General features: G+C 45.3%; 1 protein-coding gene across 1 annotated transcript; it reads right to left on the reverse strand.

Moving 5' to 3' along the window:
• Positions 1-7,168: 7,168 nt before the first annotated feature.
• Positions 7,169-17,351, reverse strand: T265_02446 (hypothetical protein; the record flags this gene model as incomplete). The annotated part of the gene is made up of 2 exons (XM_009166695.1): positions 7,169-7,518; positions 17,240-17,351. 2 exons carry the CDS (start codon positions 17,349-17,351, stop codon positions 7,169-7,171), a joined length of 462 nt encoding a protein of 153 aa, XP_009164959.1.
• Positions 17,352-18,574: the final 1,223 nt, after the last annotated feature.

Genomic DNA, 18,574 nt, shown 5'->3' on the forward strand with positions numbered 1-18,574 from the left:
TACACGTTTTCCAACAAATGTTTCGTGTCTAACTCATCACCCAGAAAATGAAACCAAATAGTCATTTACAAAGTTCAAGCTATCTAATCCATCTTGTAGCTTTCAGTGTCCTTACCGTCAAAATAGGCAACATACATCCCTCCCTGGCTTTCCCTCCCTATCGGCGTGTTTTGTCTCCCAACACGTTAGTCGGGCACATCGAGCCGCTTTGGATGAGTTTGAATGTTCAACATTTCAATCTTGGGGTATCCGGGGACTCTGATGCAATGTCTGGCGATATCTCCGGTGTGGGAGTCATGGACTGCATTGGACCATGTAGCCATCCGTGGGGAGGTTGAATAGGAGCGGGTCAAAGTAGCTATGCTATCTGCTTTCAGACATGTTCCTTAAAGCCATCCTACTCGAACAAATACACACTGGATATCGCCAAAATCAGCAGATCTTGCTCTGACAAGAAGACTTGCCAGCAACTAGCGACTCTAATGGCGACAGCGAATTCATAATCACCAGATAGTCAGGAGCCTGAAGAATGCTAGAGAACGCTGCTGGATTACAAAAGTGTTACGAATGGTGTGTAGATCTTGATTGAGCGCAAAAGCAAGACCGAATTGCGTAGAATGAATAGCACTTTGCTTATTCAAGATTAGACGCACATAAACCGAAAGCGAAGGCGGAGCCATCGTCAGTACGAAAGGGCAGTGTGGACACATGGGATAGTCATGACATTCACCCGGGCCGTTGGATTGTGTGTAGAGAGGGCTATCCGAACAAAGACGCTGGATGACTGCTCTTAAAAACATGCTAAGAGGTAATAATAAGGGTGAACAAGCCTCTCAATTTCTTGCGATGTAAGTTCATGTACATTGCTGGAGCCTGGCTCAATCAGAGGAGCCATGGCCATATTTATTATAAGATGCAGAAGCATCGTCCAGGCACGGGGGTAAGACTAGCGTTTCATCTTCAATATTATTTAACAGAGACGCGTGCAAGTCAGACAGGGGGGTTATGACAGCCGTTGCCTTCACTGGATGAGATAGGCATGGACCCGTTGACATGTGTGCGATCACCACAAGGAGCGAGATGGCGGAAGGATACAGTGCCTTCGCTTTCGCCAGGAAAACTAACACGGGCGTAATGCGGATTGCAGTTAATATTTTCGGCTTCCTCTGAGATTGGTTCATACATAAAGGTTCGATCAACTCTCCTCAGTAAAACAGGTCCCCGAGTGGTGAGCCAAGGGGGTATAAACAAACCACAGGATGACCAACGCTCAAAACGAAACGTTGGTTCTTGTAGAGTGGTATTCGTAGAATCGAATGGAAGGGGCCGCATAGAGTGAAGAACATCTGAGAGAGCCAAATCTCAATGATAGATTTGCAGGCCTTCCGTCTTGGGTCAGCTGGATGATGTTCCAGGGGCGTCCCGATGAGGCATTAAAATTGGCTATTTCCCTGAGGATTATAAGCAGTTGTTTGGCCGATACAAACTCCTTTGTCATGAAGGAGTGTGGACAGTTCGTCAGACATGAACGAGGACCCACGATCCGAACGTAAACATGCAAGCATACCAAACAAAAATAATTAACACTTACTAACAGTAGATGCATGTGTCTGCGCAGAGGAAGTCGAATGGAAGACGAAAAACCTTCAATGGATATTGCTTTCTACTAATAGAATCGTTGAGCTGTAACACCCTTTCGATGCCTAGGTGCCACGCCTCCCGAAAGAAGCACGAGGCCGGAATACTACAGGTAAATGAAAGCAAAGATCCTTAGGTGGAAGCTAGTTCGTTCGAACGGTTCAGTCACTAGCAGGGGTGATTTTTCAAAACTGCTGTTAAATGTTGGCACAAACCTTAAATTTTGCGGTAACGTTTTTGGTGTCTTGGAAGGAAAACGGCAAGTTTTGGAAAGAACAAAGTAATGCATGCGAGTAATTCCGGGATAGCGCAGGGACCATGATTTTGTTTTGATTTCATAATTGTCGATCAGGCTGGCGCACAAGCTATGCAATTATGTATCAGCCACCATACTGTCTTTTCTTGATCTGTTGCTGTTGTAATGGCTAAAATCCAAGGGTTCCATTTTCCATCACAGGATTTTATCGCTTTTTACTTTACTTTTATGCAACAAACCGTGCAGGGAGGAAACTGACTGCCGGTCGATAATAAGCTTGATGAGCTCTCGGAAGAAAAAAATGCTTCTATTTACGGATAGATTCCACGATGGCCTGTGCCTCTCTTCAATAGCAGAGCAATCATTTTCGCTCGGTGTTAGTGTTCTAGAGAGGGGGGCCACCGGCAGGCCGTGCTGAGACAGATATGCACCAATTTCCACGTCTGAGGGGTCTGTCTCGACAACCAAGACTGCATTTTAGTCGACTGTCACAACCATAGCTTTCTCCAACTACTCTGATTTTCTGAAGGACTGTTGTACACGCTCGTGTAGGGGAAAAGTTTTATTTCTGGCTCTGTCAGCATGGTATCCATTGCGAATAATAAGCAAACATGCCAACAATTAGCTGTTGGATTTTAGCGCCATGTGGATGACGGGATTGACGAATAGGGCGCGTTCGTTCGGGATCTGATTTGGTGACCCCCTCAGAGCTGTATTTGTTTGGCTGCAATAATATTTCGCTTGCAGTCAGTGGCAATTCTACATTTCATTTTTAATACTTCATTTGAGGTTTCGATCATCCTCACCTTTGAAAGTCCCACAAATAGTGAAGTCAAAATGCGCGTAGATGCCACTCAAGTTCCCAGACTTTACTATATGGTCAAATTGCGTTGGAAGCATGCCACTCCGTTGGTTACACCGGAAGGAACTGAAACAGTTCTCTGTGCATCGCACAAAACGCTTCAAAAGCCATATACGGCTTGTCTTTCGCACTGATTAGAACTTGTTGGTAAACATTCAATAGGTCCCAGGTTGTACGGAGGCCATCCGTACGAATATCGCTGAACTTCACATCATTTGAATGGATGTCACGTGCAGGCTGCAGACCTGCAGTCCTGATAGGCCAGAATGCCGGCCAATCTGGATCGAGCACCTTTAGCTCGACGCTTCCCACCCTCTCATGGAGATTATGGCATAACCTTGAACATTCTGTGATTACCCTATGAATACAGTTGTAATAATTTTCCTTTCCCCCCTAAAGGACTGTGTAAAGCTACTGTGCCTTTTGGTATACCATAGTGGGTGGAGCACGAAGCCAAGGGATTCATACGGAGTTGCACGACCCCCCAGTAAACACAGTGCTACCTGTGGCTAACGGTGGTCAAAGGTGGCTAGCTTTGCCACTGATTTTGTTGGTGAATACAAGCCAAACATAGCATTTGTTGCATAAAAGCCTTCTGAAAACAAATGTAACACGATAATCTGGATACTGGAGCTCTATTGATGAAGTAATTTTTGAAACCGATTTGTTAGAATGCGCCACCGATTAAATATATCACGAAATTTTTGGGTTGCCACCTTTGGCCGCTTTTAGCCACCGGTGGAGCCATCGGTGGCAAGCGTAAAATGCCACCCCTATTTGCCTCCTCTTGCCACCGGTGGTGCCGCGGTGACTTGTTTACTGGGCGTTCAGCAAGTCACAACTGGCGCAACCCGAAACTCATGATGTCAATTTCGGCGAAGCAACTCCCTAATAAGTTTACAGCAGCAACAGAAGTAGTTCGAAGCAGCTCAAGCGAGGCTTTTTTAATTTCTGATGCCCTACATTCCGGTGAATGCCACAAAATCAGTCGGGCCTCCGTCTCCTTCCTCAGGTGCTGCTGCCAGTTCGATTAATGAACTCAATTTCGACGCTGAATCTGGACGAACTTTCGAAAGTTGGTTCAGGAAATATGAGGACATGTTTCAAATCGACTTTGCTCAGTTTAATGGTACATTGAAAGTTCGACTGTTGCTGCGGGAACTGGGGACAGCTGAACATGATCGGTTCGCAACTTTCATACTCCCCAAACTCCCTCGTTACCTTGGTTTCGCAGGTACTGTCCCATTTTTTGCCAAAATTCGGTGGGCAAAGCTCCTTGTCCAGTGTTTGTTATCTGTGTCTCAAGATTACCAAAAGGGATACTGAAGATTTCGTCACCTATGCCGGTGCGGTCAACAGAGAATGGGAGCGGTTTCAGCTCAGAACCATGACCGAGGGTCCATTCAAGTGACTCATCTTCGTGGCTGACCTTCAATCGCCATATATATTCGCACCTGGCTACTGGATCGCATTAAACAGGATCCTGAGTTGACTTTTCAGAAACTTACCACCGAGTGCCAGCAGCTTATCACTCTCAAGGCTGATGCTGCGATTATCGGACATTCCAGATTTTCTCAGCCTGACATGGTATGCAAAATAACTTCCAAAAGGCAACCAGGTTCTCAACGAACTCAAAGAAAAAGCCCACACACTGTTGGTTTTGTGAAGAATGGCATTACTCACGCCACTTTCCCTACGGGAAGTACAGGTGCAGTAAGCGTAGTCGAAAGATCCGCAAAGAAGAATACTTCAGAGATGACTTCAGGAGCTCGCGCAATCCGCATGCAGTGGCTGTGACCGCTACATTTAGGATGAAATCACCCGCTCGACATGAATTCTCATCACGATTATCCTCCAACTTGATACAGGTTCTGACCTACAGTACATTCACGAGAACACCACATCCGGACGATTTTGTGATCGCCACAGTTACAGCCAAACTGAAAGCCAGAGGGAGCATACACGACAGCGGCTATTCAGCTCATGGCGTCCGGCACCGTTAGCCCTCCCACTTTAGTTCATTCTGTTGAATCCTGCCAGCAGCCTGCAGCGTCCTACCCGTTGTCCAAGCCATTTAGGTTACAGTCCTAGGTTCATTTGGATCGTTCTGCTGCTATCCGGAAAGTCAAAAAAAGGGGGGGGGGGCGGCAGAAGGGACACCACAGCAGACACTGATTCGAGGAGCAGCAATGCTCTACACGGTGGACACAGGGTCCCAACGTGTAGGTAATATGCCGATGAAGGCATGACCGAGTCGTTACAACCTGAACGCAGCGGGCAACAACACAACGGGTGGAGGGTACAACCAACGAGACATGCTTATTAAGTGAAAAGTCACTGCAGTTCTGGGAACCGGCATCAACAACAGAAATCCAGCGTCAGATACTAATGCTGGAACTCGATGAGGTACTTGGTCCGGATGGTCTGCACGCCACACTCTTCAAAGAGGATTGTGAGGTCCTGGTGAACGGTCTGACGACCCTATTTGGGAAAATTTGGAACAAAAACAGAACACCAGTGTAATAGAGCTTCTCGACTGTGGTCTTAGTCTTCAAAAAAAGCACAAGATCGTCATGCGAAAATAACCGTGATATCAGCATGACATCCATCTCATTTAGAGTACCCTCTGGCATTGTTTTGCGCAGGTTGATCGAATATCGAAAGAGACATTATTAACAACCAAGCTGGGTTTCATTTTTGCAGAGGATGTGTCGACCATGTCTTTACCTTGAGACAAGTTCTTGAACATCGCCACTCTTTCAGTCGTCCCAGTTTGGTCGTATTTCTTGGACTCCGTTGATCGTCAGAAACTGACGGTGTCCAGCGACAAGGGGGTTTTCCCGTATAAATCATTGTCTCTAATAATATGCCTCCTCTTGTGCGCTCATACATGTCTGTGACAGATGTTGTCCTGTGTTCACTACATTCACTGGTGTGAGGCAAGAATGTCCTTCATCGCCTCTCCTTTGCTTAATGGAGATGCTGCTTTACCCACCTCTCTAGCACTTCGGGGATCGAGATACTCTCAATGCGTTCGCTCACGCACATTGAGTACGCCGACGATTTTGCTCTTCTTGGATCGAACCCCTTAGTAATCCAAAGTTTTAAATAACCTAAATATTTTTACTGCACGCCTCAGTAGGTTGTTCGCACCTTTAAAGTGTAAAGAGCTATTGAAAGATTGGGTAAGGTCAAATCAAACCCTCATGCTTTCGGTTGAACTGGAATGGGTAGGATATAAGTTCATTTATCCGGACAGCTGCATTAGTCCAGAAGGTCTGGCGTAAGACGAAATCACTTTCCGAATTGGGAAGGTCAAAACAGTTGTTTCAATCTCCGACATTTGTGATACCGATATGACATCAGCTTGACTGTCAGTGGTAGAATGTACAATAAGACTGTCAGATCTGATATACTTTATGGATCAGAGACGTGACCTTCGAGGGCTTTCTGTGTTTGACCGTAGGTGCCTCCAAAGCATGTCATCGGAGCATTGGCCGAATCTGGTGGTAACTCCAGATTAGTAAAACTGAAGTACGAATGGTTTTCGGAAGAAATAACGCCCACGGTAGATGAACTGATCACACTCCATAGGTTGCACCGGCTTTTTCACGTGATTCGTATGTCACTTAACCGACCTTCTCGAAAATCCCTTTTCGTGCAACCACTTGAAGGGTAGAAGCGAGCCAGGGGAGGTCAAACAATGATTTAACAGCGAAGCATGAAATCAATTCCAGAAAACTCAGCTGTGATGCTCATTGCCGTCTCCCTGGATGAGGACCTCAAGACGAGATACATCAAAGGTTAAAGACACAGTCTGGCATGACCGAGTTGTGTCCTCAGTGTCGCTCCTGCATCCAAGCTGTTGCATCCAACGCATAGCTTTCCTCCTGGTCTCAATGTGACTGACCAATGAATTGATTGGGCCATCGTCTCCAACATGTGGTTCTAACTTCGTTATTCTCCTTATCTTCGGCGGACAAAGCTTTAGCAGCTTGAATAACCGACCTAAAGCTGAAACAGTGGCGTGTGACCTGACTTGAGTGCTGCAATGATCCCTCGGGCAGTGGCTGGAGCTTCGTTTCACAAGGTGCAACCATGCCATGAAGGTCAAAGGGGAGGATTCAGACCAACAACAGCGAGACCCCGTACTACGAGTAATCGTGCTACGAGGCGGTCTGGGGGGGGCGGTAAAGTCGTACTGTTCTTTGGGATAGGAGTGTGAAGACAGGCGCTCAACATATCCATATTCATGGGAGCAGTGATACTGCCATCCCAAGAGGAAGGGCGCGGTTGAGAAGGTTGGCGGCACACTCCGAGCTGAAACACGTGTGACCTGACTTGAGTGCTGCAATGATCCCTCGGGCAGTGGCTGGAGCTTCGTTTCACAAGGTGCAACCATGCCATGAAGGTCAAAGGGGAGGATTCAGACCAACAACAGCGAGACCCCGTACTACGAGTAATCGTGCTACGAGGCGGTCTGGGGGGGCGGTAAAGTCGTACTGTTCTTTGGGATAGGAGTGTGAAGACAGGCGCTCAACATATCCATATTCATGGGAGCAGTGATACTGCCATCCCAAGAGGAAGGGCGCGGTTGAGAAGGTTGGCGGCACACTCCGATCGCCCAACGGTTGACCGCGCCTACTGGTGCTTTCGAACAAGGGTGAATTACCCTTAAAACAAAATGGTCTGGTGCTTTTCAAAAGACACCTGACTATCCGCTGTGGATCAGATAGCCCAGGTAGCTCTGCAGTGAACCAACCTAATGGTGGTAATGAAAATGTGGATGAGGCCCGGCGAGATGTAAAGCAAGGTGTGTTTGTGACGCTCAGGGCCATTTGTCCGACTTCCCCGATACCATCAAATGATCACCAACTATCACCGACCACAGTAATTTTGATTGATGCTTTAGTGTGACCGCGCGTGTGGACTCCTTCAACACTGGAAGCAGACATGCCCTGTATCACCTAATTCCATCGAACAACCAAGGAAAGGCAACCATATAAACGAATGGAAAAATCACTCACGTGTTCATTCGCACAAATATGTAATTGGAGGATTTGCTGAACACTTAGAAGATCAGTTTGGATACTATTGTTTCAGTCTCGTCCAATCCAAAAGTTTATACGAATATTTTTAAAGCCTTTGAATGGTGACTGTACAGAGAATGTGGGAATCTCCCACGCTCTTAGCGATGCTCAGGGTAGCAGGATACACTGGTGTTGACATTAGCTAAGCTCTAACCCCACTTTGGGAGAGCTGACTACCTGAAGGAAGGCTATCGTGATCCCTGTTCATAAGGAACAGCAAGCAGACCCTGCACACCAATACAGGCTTGCCAGTCCCACAAATCAAAGTAGTCAGCCACGAACGGTCTGATTAAGTTGGCTCAGCGAGCTAAAAGCGTAGGATTTCCCACTTATTACATTAAAATTTCCTATTTTGATAGGCCTGGAGACCGTGGTAGGCGGTTTCAAAGTCACCAAGGCGAAAACTGTTAAAAATCTTGTTCCCACACCATGCAACAACAGCCTACAAAACTATAGGGACACTTTTCGTATTAAAGGGAGCGGTTCCAGAGCGTGAAACACGGGCTGCTTTGTACTGCCGTTTTATCTAGCCACATCTCAAGATGGACCAAGTGGTTAGAGCGCGAATCGACGTGGTTTGAACCCGACCCCTGCCACTCGACTTTCCCTGTCTAGGCTTGGGCGACCTGACAGTATCCCAACCCTTGTGACTCCTTTTGGTGGCATGGCAGCTAGGCACCGAAAGAGTGCTACAGCGGAACAGTTTTTTTTATGTCGCCCGAACGAAGCACGGATGCAGAGGTACTGTCAAGTTGCCCAAGCCTAGACAGAAGCAGTGGAGATGCAGGACCATCCGGTCACTAACTTTGCGCCTTAACCACTGTGCTATATTTGGAGGGGTACAACGGAACCAGATGGATGCCGCAACTCCGTAGGTTACCTAATAAAAGGAAATCAACGTTTTGGGTCGGTGTAGCCTAAAAAAAAGTTATACATTGAAATAGGGTCTCATCTAGCTCTTTCAGAGACACCCGTGGATGAATTGGTAGAGTGGAAGGACGGGAAAGAACTGAGGGGACACCCCAAAATACTTTGGAAATGTGGTAAAGCTTGGGTATTGTGGAGGTTCTTTACACTCCACATGATGAGCCCATAAAACAACCTCCACAAGGACGTCGCTGAGGCTGCATCCCGCGACAACTTCAGAAAAGCAATTAGACGAGTTGCTTTCTAGACTTAATCTGGCACGTCCCAGTCAGCAAGCGAGGTAAGATGCCCAACGGAGATGAGCCGATTTGTGGCAGCCCAGCAACCTTGGCAACTGTGGTGATCCCCTCTGTTCCACGGTGTGATAGTGCACGTTTATTTTGGTCGTCTGAATTCTTATCATCATGAGCTTACAATTATATCAGGTTTACTATAATATATGGGGTGTAGTGTGATGGCGTATTGTTCCTAGGCTCAACTATCGTGAGAAGATAATGAGTGCCCAATATGAACACGATCGAAACTAATCTTTCCAACGAATTATTGCAAATATTCAACGGGACTGTTCACCAGAGGTGGCGTAAACTGTCCCGGATTATCTTTGGGTCTGGACTTGGATTTGTGGTTTTTACCACGTGGATATCCACTCTTATCTTCCAGACCATTGGTGAAGATAATGGTGGCAAAGTGAACCATCGCCCATTATGTGCAGTGTTTGGTTCGAACCCCACCTCTGGCTCTAAAATCCCCCTGTCTAGGCTTGGCAATTTAGCGGGTGCGCAGGAGCTTACCATCTTCCAGCTAAAATGTCTTCGGGGAACCAGCGAGTCACAGCGAAAACCTCTTGCTGAAGGGTGATAGGTAACTATATCAACCAGAGGAAAAGAACTGACTAAGTTGGACCATCGTTACAATTTCGCCACCGATTCAACGCTGCACAATAACAATGGTTTACTAATTCTCATGACCAATAATTGCAGAGGACTTTCCAGGACGCTTCCACTCAGTTGCTTGTTTTAGTGTGACACTGTCGTCTTTAGCAGAAGGTCCGGCCTCTCGAACTGCTTACATCTACGCTGGCCCCTGTATTGACAGTACCTCAGTCTTTCTAGTGGCGTGATAGCTATGCACCGAAAGTGTATTACGGCTGAACGAGTGTCTTGCTTATTATTTACTCCAACTGTATGATATGACACAGCCCCATCTCAGGGTCAGAAATAAAAAGTTCAGGTACACGACAGTGGCACTGTGAAGACGGGATCCTTTTCCAACAGCAAGGAACCCGCGATAAGAATCACGTAGACTCCATTCCGGAAGGTTCGTCTCACCGACAACACCAAGACTTCTCGTAATCTCCCTCATATCTCTTTGCTCGGTCAAAGGTTGTCCAACTCTGCTTGCGCCATTCTAATTTGGGAACGGAGAAGAGCACTTTTCGGCATACGATGATTTGGCATGCGTATTACGTGACTAAATCACTGCAGCTTTTGGTATCGGATGCATTTTTCGATTGAATCCGTAACTGGTCCAAAAGTACCCAACGGAATCCAAGCGTGATGGAACACAACACTTATATGGTCTCTAAAATCCCTTCAACGGCCCATGGCCAATTTCTTCTTTCTTGGGGCTCGTCAGGTGTAGCCACCCAGTTTCCGTCGACCGTTTGTTCTAATTGGACCCAACTTGTACGCCGTTCGCGAACTGCACTCATTTGCAAAGTAATTTGGTTTCAATGGTAGGCTCAGCTGATTCCCGACTGAATCGCTCGTTTGTCGTATGCAATAATATCGTTAAGAAGCTGGAAAACAGGAACACTTAGTGCTGAAGTCAATCCTACTCTAAAATGACTGGAACGGAGGAAGAGTTAAAATGCTTTGAGACTACGGTCCACGTGGAAAAGGCACGAGCATTTTGGAAGAAATACTGATGAAGTTCTCTCTTCCACGCTAACAATATCAGGGATGGTACGAGGCTAACGCTAACTTTCACATACAGATACACCTTTGGCGTCTGATGTCGAAATTACAGATGTAGTTGACTGATTTAACCTCAGAAGACAAAAACTAGCGCGTGGAGGATTATCAGTAGAAGAAGATCCTGAATAAGTCTTTACCGACCTGTCTTCATGCTCGCACCTCTCTCTCTCTCTGCGTTTCCGCTTACATTACCATTTCACAGTGGGCTTTTACCCAGCTAATTAGTCGAGTTCACCTAGATCACAATTAACTATGAGGTTGCCGCGTTTCACCCATGAGTATTCAATCAAAACATCAGGTAGCCAGCGGAGCTAACCGGAAGCCTGTTAGGTGGGGAGGTGGTTGATTGATCGTGTACGTTGACCTAAGCTGCAGAATCAGATAGACAAACCCGTTATATATGCATTTTATAATGATCTCCTCAAATTAACTAAAAACAATCCATGGGTTTATCTATTTTTATTTTGTCGCATCTCAGTTTTGTGTTAAATTCCTTGTTTTGGGCCATTGGAAATTCACCTCCTGGGTGCATGCAAAGCTGCTCAATGTGATTTGACTTTGAATGAATGTATGACTGGAGTGTAATGTCATCCCTCCATTTAAGGCGGATGGATAGTGATCTAAAAGCCTGGTTCGCGTAATCCGTACGTTCATTGACGTGACCATCTTGGTCACTGCTTGGCTGGGTAGGATAGCCGAGCCGTGTGTCGGCAGTGCATCCGTCACCCATCACCTGTATTACCGGCTTTTAAACGATCATTTTGGCCCTCAGATCACTGGCCTGCTGCATGTTTGATCTGAGTGTGAACTTTTGATGTTACCTCTGTTGATCAAAACTGTATTCTTTACGTGTGATTGGACGGGGACGTTCATCTATCGCAGTGCCAGTTAGTAGAATACATTGTTGTTTATGTCTTCGCCACATCGCTTTAACGGGTAGAAAGAATATTCTTAACCCGCCTTGTGCAACGTGCCTGAAAAATCTTCAGTCACTAGCTCCGAATAAAGCTCGGCTCAAATTCGACTGAACCTCTCGCACGTGGTTTTTTCCAAACGAGTGTCCAGTGCAGGGGCCGCTTTATTGTTATGTGGGATCGTTATTAATGTTGTAGTATTTTCTATTTGCGAGTTGAACTGCAAACAAGATGTTCCACTAGCTAATAATAGAGGGATGTCGGAAACCCGGTTTTCTAAGACAGACTTGAGATATTTTTCAGTGGCGAGTTTTGAAAAGCTATCAGGAGTTGCTGAAAACACTATCCACTCTTCCGGTCTAAGCGTAGCAAATGTTACGGCAGGTCGAACTGAGGATGCATAGGTGAAGTCTCATTCGGTGTGCGGTACCCCAGTGGTGCAGTGAAAGTGGTGCAGTGAAGGTATTGCTTGTTTTTGGGGCGGCCATTGTATACCCTCCTCGTATTCGCTTATTTCCAAAACCTATGGCATGTTCTGTGGGTTACTTCTCTGAAAATACGAACGAAGTAATATGGTATATACTTTCAGCTGCTCATCCAGTTACAAAGGTCCCATGAAAATTTAGTTAAATCGACATCGAACGCGTTCCAATGGCCAATTTTTCCTCTAAAGCAACCGGTCTACTACGACCAGTTCTTTCAGGTAAAACGGGCTTTTTATTTTAACGTCGTCTAGCCTCGTTTGTTCAACCTACTCGGAACGCTGGCGTAAAGAAAAAGAAAAATCACAGTGATCAACCCGCGAAAATACGCCCCTCGGTCCAGGTGAAAACTCTCAGAGGATTCCAGTTTAATGATGGTGATTACGTTTATAAGGGTGATATTGTCGTCCGACAGGTGGGTTCTGCTTCTTGCTCATTCCTTCAGTGTTCCTCCTTATTTTTTTAACATTCTGGTGTGTGGCTTGCAGGCTGCAGTTGTATGCTTAAATAAGGCCTAGGCAACACCTGGGGAGATGCAAGATTCCTGGTGCTAATCGCTTTAGTTAGGATGAGGTGGCTTCGTCACATCGCGCAGAGCTTTTGGAGCCGATGATATTCGTGACATCGTGCAGCTTTTCCGATCGTCACCCCTAACCTTTGCACCGATATTTGTCTACATAAGAAGAGGATTTTTTTCCAGGACTTAACTGCAATTATGTTGCTATCACTAATTTCCATTCTACCTGGTATCGGATCAGATTTGTCGTTGCTTTGCGTTGCACCACGACACATTACTTGTTGTATCTAACAGGATATTTCTTCACCCAGCGGACACCTTACTGTGACCGTATTGTTCATTACCATACAAACAGCCAAAAATTTGATAACAGAGTCACCAAAACCACAACCTGAAAATATACAAGTTAACCGATTTTTAGGTGAAGCCTTGACAGTAAAACCTCATGACCGGTGCAGTTCTCTTTGTTCTCAAGGATGGCCTCGTAAGCCGAGATGGATATCGGCATGCGAATTATGATTGATATTTTATCCCCAAAATTGGAAATATAGTCATGAAGGAGGTGCACTGGTGGGGTGTGCATATCAATATGGGCTACTTTGTCTTGAAGATCGGGCCTGTTTTTTGAGAGTACTGCAGAACAACACCCTGCGCCGTGGAGTTCCACTCCGGGGTTGGTATGCAGTTTCGGCCGCTAGACTGACAGTTCAAGTAATCTTTGCTTCCCTATAAGAATAGAGTCGTTCGGCTGTAACACCCTTTCAGTGCGTGGGTATCATGCCATTCGAAGGAGGCACGAGGGCTGAGGTACTGCCAGGTCAGTACATGTGTACCTTAACCACTGAGCTATCTCTAGCTCCGTATGGTTACACAAAATTCATTTCGGTTTGAACGTACCTCAGAAATTATCTGTCCGTCAGTGCTCTTGATGCTGACTGGAGGCCTCCAGTCAGCGACCTTCATTCCCTTCCTTTCGAGCCTCTTTTTACATTTGACACAGAACTGTTTGTTCCTGCGAACTGTCCGCTAATTGATCTGTTTGTATTACGCTGTACGGATACAGAGCTTGAGGGGAAGCCTGTTGCTCACGAACGCTTCGATTATTGTTGACGAAAGTTGGCACTTTGGAATGTACGCGAGTTTGACATGAAATAAACCCTGAACCGAAAAGTATGATCGTGGTAGCCCGGACTTTGATAGTCTTCAAGGGCCAACTGGATGCGGTAAAAACCGCACTTGTTTCGAGATGTTCCATCGGAATAGGTGACCTTTGGCGACGAAACTACAATTTGCGTGAAACACTTGGGACTTCTTTAGTTGTTTATGCTCTCAGCTGATAATATTGTATGATACCAAAGTTTCAAGCTTAAAGTTTGTCTTCGGTGCATAGAACTTTTCAGCAGTTATTGCCTTTTGTTTGGGTTGGAATAAGCTGAAGAATTCACTAACAAGACTGTTGATTCTAAAATACTTACTTTTCCCCCTAACAACTCATCACGCGTGCTGTTTCATATTTAGCAGGCTGATGATTTTCATGCACGTGTTTACTTTCTCGTTGTCTGCCAGCTTGGACTGGATATATACCCTGGTGAGTCTGTCAAACTGAACCCTGAGACGTGGGACTTGGTGGCGTTGTGCAACGGACGGTTTACCATTAGCACAGAGATCCTATCTCCGTTCCCTGACAGTCCGCTCTACTCTTTGGTTCATCAAAAGGGCCATACGATTTCAAAACCATTTGTGCACGTAATTGAAGATCGAGTGGAACCCGTGTACACTTTGAAGCGCATGCTTTGATTTATCTATGATTTATATCGTAGTTAACCACGGATGCCCTTCTGAATTTCCAAGCGGTAGGGGTGCATGTGAAATCATGTCAGTATGTTCACAGTACGTTTGGTGGTGGGTCCATTCGTTCGGTCAACCAGTTTTAAAATTTAGCTCTGCTATCCGTTTGTGAATCCGCTTTTCAATCGGATGTGAATTACTACTTAGTTAGCATTTAGTTGACAGTACCTGTATGTACAGTTTAAGGTCACATACAGCTTAAATGGATTCATCTTGGTCTGGGAGCTCAAGAAAGCGTCGAAATCGTGGTTTTACGTTGAGGCCGTACGTTGCTACTTAGAGTATAAAACTTTAAAGTATAAAACTTCAAGTCTGAGCATGCAGCAGCCTGAACCGCTGCACGATCTATGCACGATTTTGGCGGAATCCCGTGCGTTGAATGGATTTTGAGCTCTTTCAGTTTACTATTCTCGAAAAATACTTGGTACTTTTGAATGAATGTAGGCAATGTCCGCCTTTTCACCAAAGAAGGTGCAACTGATAACTGTCGCATGCTAGGCAAAAACAGTATGACCACATACCATAAGTAGGTACCAAGGGGGGAAAAGCAAAACTTTCACCCTATACAAATGCTCCCCTGCTCGGCATCAAGGTTTCTAGTAAACTTGGTTATGTTAAATGGTTGTTTGAAGCAGAGGAAGGAGAGATGTTTGAAGCAGATTTTCGAAAGTTCGCTGTCAATGGCACCCGAATGATTTCCCAGCTGTCAGTATGGCTTACCTTGTCATACACTCCTGGTTTGATCTAAATTCATGATAAGTGAGATTTTCCCATGGCTTCCAGCCTACGTCCTCAAATGTATTCAGATGTGGGATCCTGAGAATTTTATGAGAAGTGAATTGTTCTCCCATGAATTTATCATCTGATTTACCAAAGACCATTACCATATACGGAACAACACTAATTCTGAACCTTAAATGTCAGACTTGGTAAAGTCATACGGCATCTCGACACTGTCTGTCGGTTATTTCCACATTACTACAATGATATCCTGCTTCACTAACTACAAAAAACAGTTAAAACAGATTGAACGGAGGATGTGAACATTTGATCTCATTTATTTCCGGTGACTGGGGACACCAACTTTGCGATTCGGTAAGTTCACTTACCCACCGTGCGACTGAACCAGTTGCAACGGATGCTGATCACGGACATCATCTGAGACAAAGCACACGAGGACACCTGAGGCTGACTTCATAGTTGAGTAATCAATTTCAGCAGTTAGTCCAAGTTACTGTGGCTCCTTTGTGATTGCACTGCCTGGAGTGATCTGATCGCTAATATTATTGAGTGGTGAGATACATAGAATAAGGTTCTAAAGTCCGTATGGAAGCGAGAGCCATCACGGGAGTTAAGTACAAACGACACGGTGAACACTACCCCTAACTGAAAACTTGTGGGTCCGGTTAACAGATGCGCAAATAGGTCACAGATATTTTTGCGACGCAATAATCCCCGAGTTCAGCCCACTGCGAACGGGGAACACGGTGTATAAAACGGAAATTTCCCGATCGGAAATGAGTTGACTGGTCGTGGATAGTGGTGCAATAGTTGTGGTGAAAACCATTTCATCTTATACAGGTTTACTTGGCTTGCATTCTTCAGGTCCGAATGCATCTTTTCCAATTGTACTTTCTTTGCGACGTCTTGCGGTACAGGCAACTTATGTTCTATCGCTGGAAGATTTGGTTGCTGTGCCAATTCCTCGTCATACAGAGTGGAAAGGGTTACCTAATCGAGCATCATTTCACTTTGGCGCTCAAGCAGACGTACAGTGCTGCCAAACTATTTTTAATTGGGGAGGCTGTACACTGCATGTTAGACCTAATCTACTGATTTAGATCACCGAGCACCGCTTGGTGAACACACGTAGGTTCAGTTGTGACTTCGCAGAAGGCGGCGATCAGTTAGTTATCGAAGCATGGCTGCTTCATTGATCCTGTCAGATTATTTTCCCCTATATGCTTCTGATCTCGGAATTGGCGGCCGATTTACTCATCCACTGGTCTTGCGTAATCCTCACAGTGTACATTCATCCTAATTTCACCGCTCTTGTGCAGCCAAATTAGTTTGCTCTCGTTTTTTGACCCCCCCCGTTGCACATTTTCCATGGTGCATGCAATATGTAATGTATGTAGCAGCACATTGGCCCGTACCCTCTTCATTCTTTTCTAATTGTCTAAAATCGATACGGGCTACTGAGCCAAAGCTAACAAAAAACTGCCTAATCCCTCAGCGCTTTTGGCTTCGAATTCAAGATACGACTACAATTGTAGGTTCATCTAATTCGAAGGCTGCCTGTTCCAATACTACGCTTTGCAAAACAACCTCGCGTCACATCCATCGCGTGTGTGCTTCAAGAGAACTTGATCCGCGTAAGAAGTGTACTTAAAATGACTCTTCGGTAGATACTCTCTGCTTGTTTGAAGTCACTAGCATCTATCGTTTCATAAATCCAATCTGCTGCAAAACACTGTTATCATGTTAAATGATGTCGGGAGGTTAAACAATGGATCTATTGTTTTTAGAAAACAGGACGTGTATGATATTTCTAGCTTTGCTCAGATTGATCGCTTGGGTTTAGAAAAGTTCAGTATAGAACTGTCCTAATTACTTTGTAATCACGTTTCTTTGCTATTCAATCAGAGTATTCTGTCACTTAGGGGGAGGTTACTCCCCACGAGGCTAGGACACAACCCAGTGCTTCTTGAGAAATCCGTTCTACTTACCTTTCCTACTACCAGAAGATGGGTGACAAATTGTGCCTGTTTCTTTTCTGCGGACGCTGCTCTGTCCAACGGACACAGGCAGTTTGTTAGGTTCTTGTGCCCTTCTCACCATCTCAAAAAAGGGAAAACCTGCCTGTCGATGAGGTTGTAGCAACTTTGTGTGCAGTGTGTTTCATCGCCGATGAGTGTGGTTTATCATCTTTTTAATGACTTGTTGATCCCCCATAGCCTTCGACATTTTGTAGGTAGATGCTGGCGTTGTGCGTTGCTACTTAGGAAAAAAGGATGGAACCAGCTTACATTTATTATGGTGGCCCTCTCGTGTGTCAATTTACTCATTTGAAAACCAGATCATTAACTGCAGGAGCTGGTCGATTTTCTCTCCATTGAAGATTTAAAATTCTAACGCGAAACGCTTGCAGATTCCTGAGGAGATTAAATCAACCGATTTCCTGGAGGGCACCTTCTTTCTGACAAGGGATTGTGACTTGTTTGGTGCCAGTTCGACTCTCCTTTCCCCGTCATCCAGTTTTGATGAAATAATGCAATCGTACCCGATGAGTTTCGTTGCGATGTAAGCACGCTAGGACTTCTCAGTAGTAGAAATCTATTGGAACGTCCAGAAAGGGCACTGACGAGGAACATTCTATTAACAATGCGCGTGGTTTTCAGTAAGGGGCCTAAGTAGTATAAGTTCTACGTGATGCTTTGCAATAAATACGCCACCATCATCAGGTAATCTATGGATAGGCTGCTTTCATTGTCCTTTTCAAAGACCTCGCTACACATTGCTGTTACCTTAGCCCGAATAAATTCCCCTTTTCACTAGGAAACACCTACAAAGGATACTCTATTCCTTCTCGATAGGAGGCTTATTCTCTCGATAGAAGTTAGGCGTATGAATCATCCTATATTCTAAATTTGGTTACTGGGGCACCCGGTTTCTTCGGAAGCTCTCAGTGGCAGATAACCAAGTATAATAAAGTTATTCCTTTTTACCATAGCGTATATATATGAAATTTAGACAAATTAGGATCGTAGCAAGGTGTTCCTGTTTACGGGTCGCCGCGTCCCGTTCTCTGGACCGAAACTGCAATTCATGCCTAGCTAGGCTTAGATGAGGGCCAAGAAAGACAAGTATTTCGGAGACGTGCTCTTGCAATGCGACAAAGTGGGGAATATGGGGAACTGGATGAAAAATCAGCTCATATGCACTGTTTTATTAGGTTATTCAAATTCTTTGACAATTCTTTGTCGACTGTGTTCGAGGATGCTTCCTTAAATTCTTGGTACAAACCTGATCTAGTCGCATTCACCAAAGCCGATGGGCTTAAC

The sequence above is a fragment of the Opisthorchis viverrini genome (genome assembly GCF_000715545.1).
Source record: "Opisthorchis viverrini unplaced genomic scaffold opera_v5_30, whole genome shotgun sequence".
Taxonomy (NCBI): domain Eukaryota; kingdom Metazoa; phylum Platyhelminthes; class Trematoda; order Opisthorchiida; family Opisthorchiidae; genus Opisthorchis; species Opisthorchis viverrini.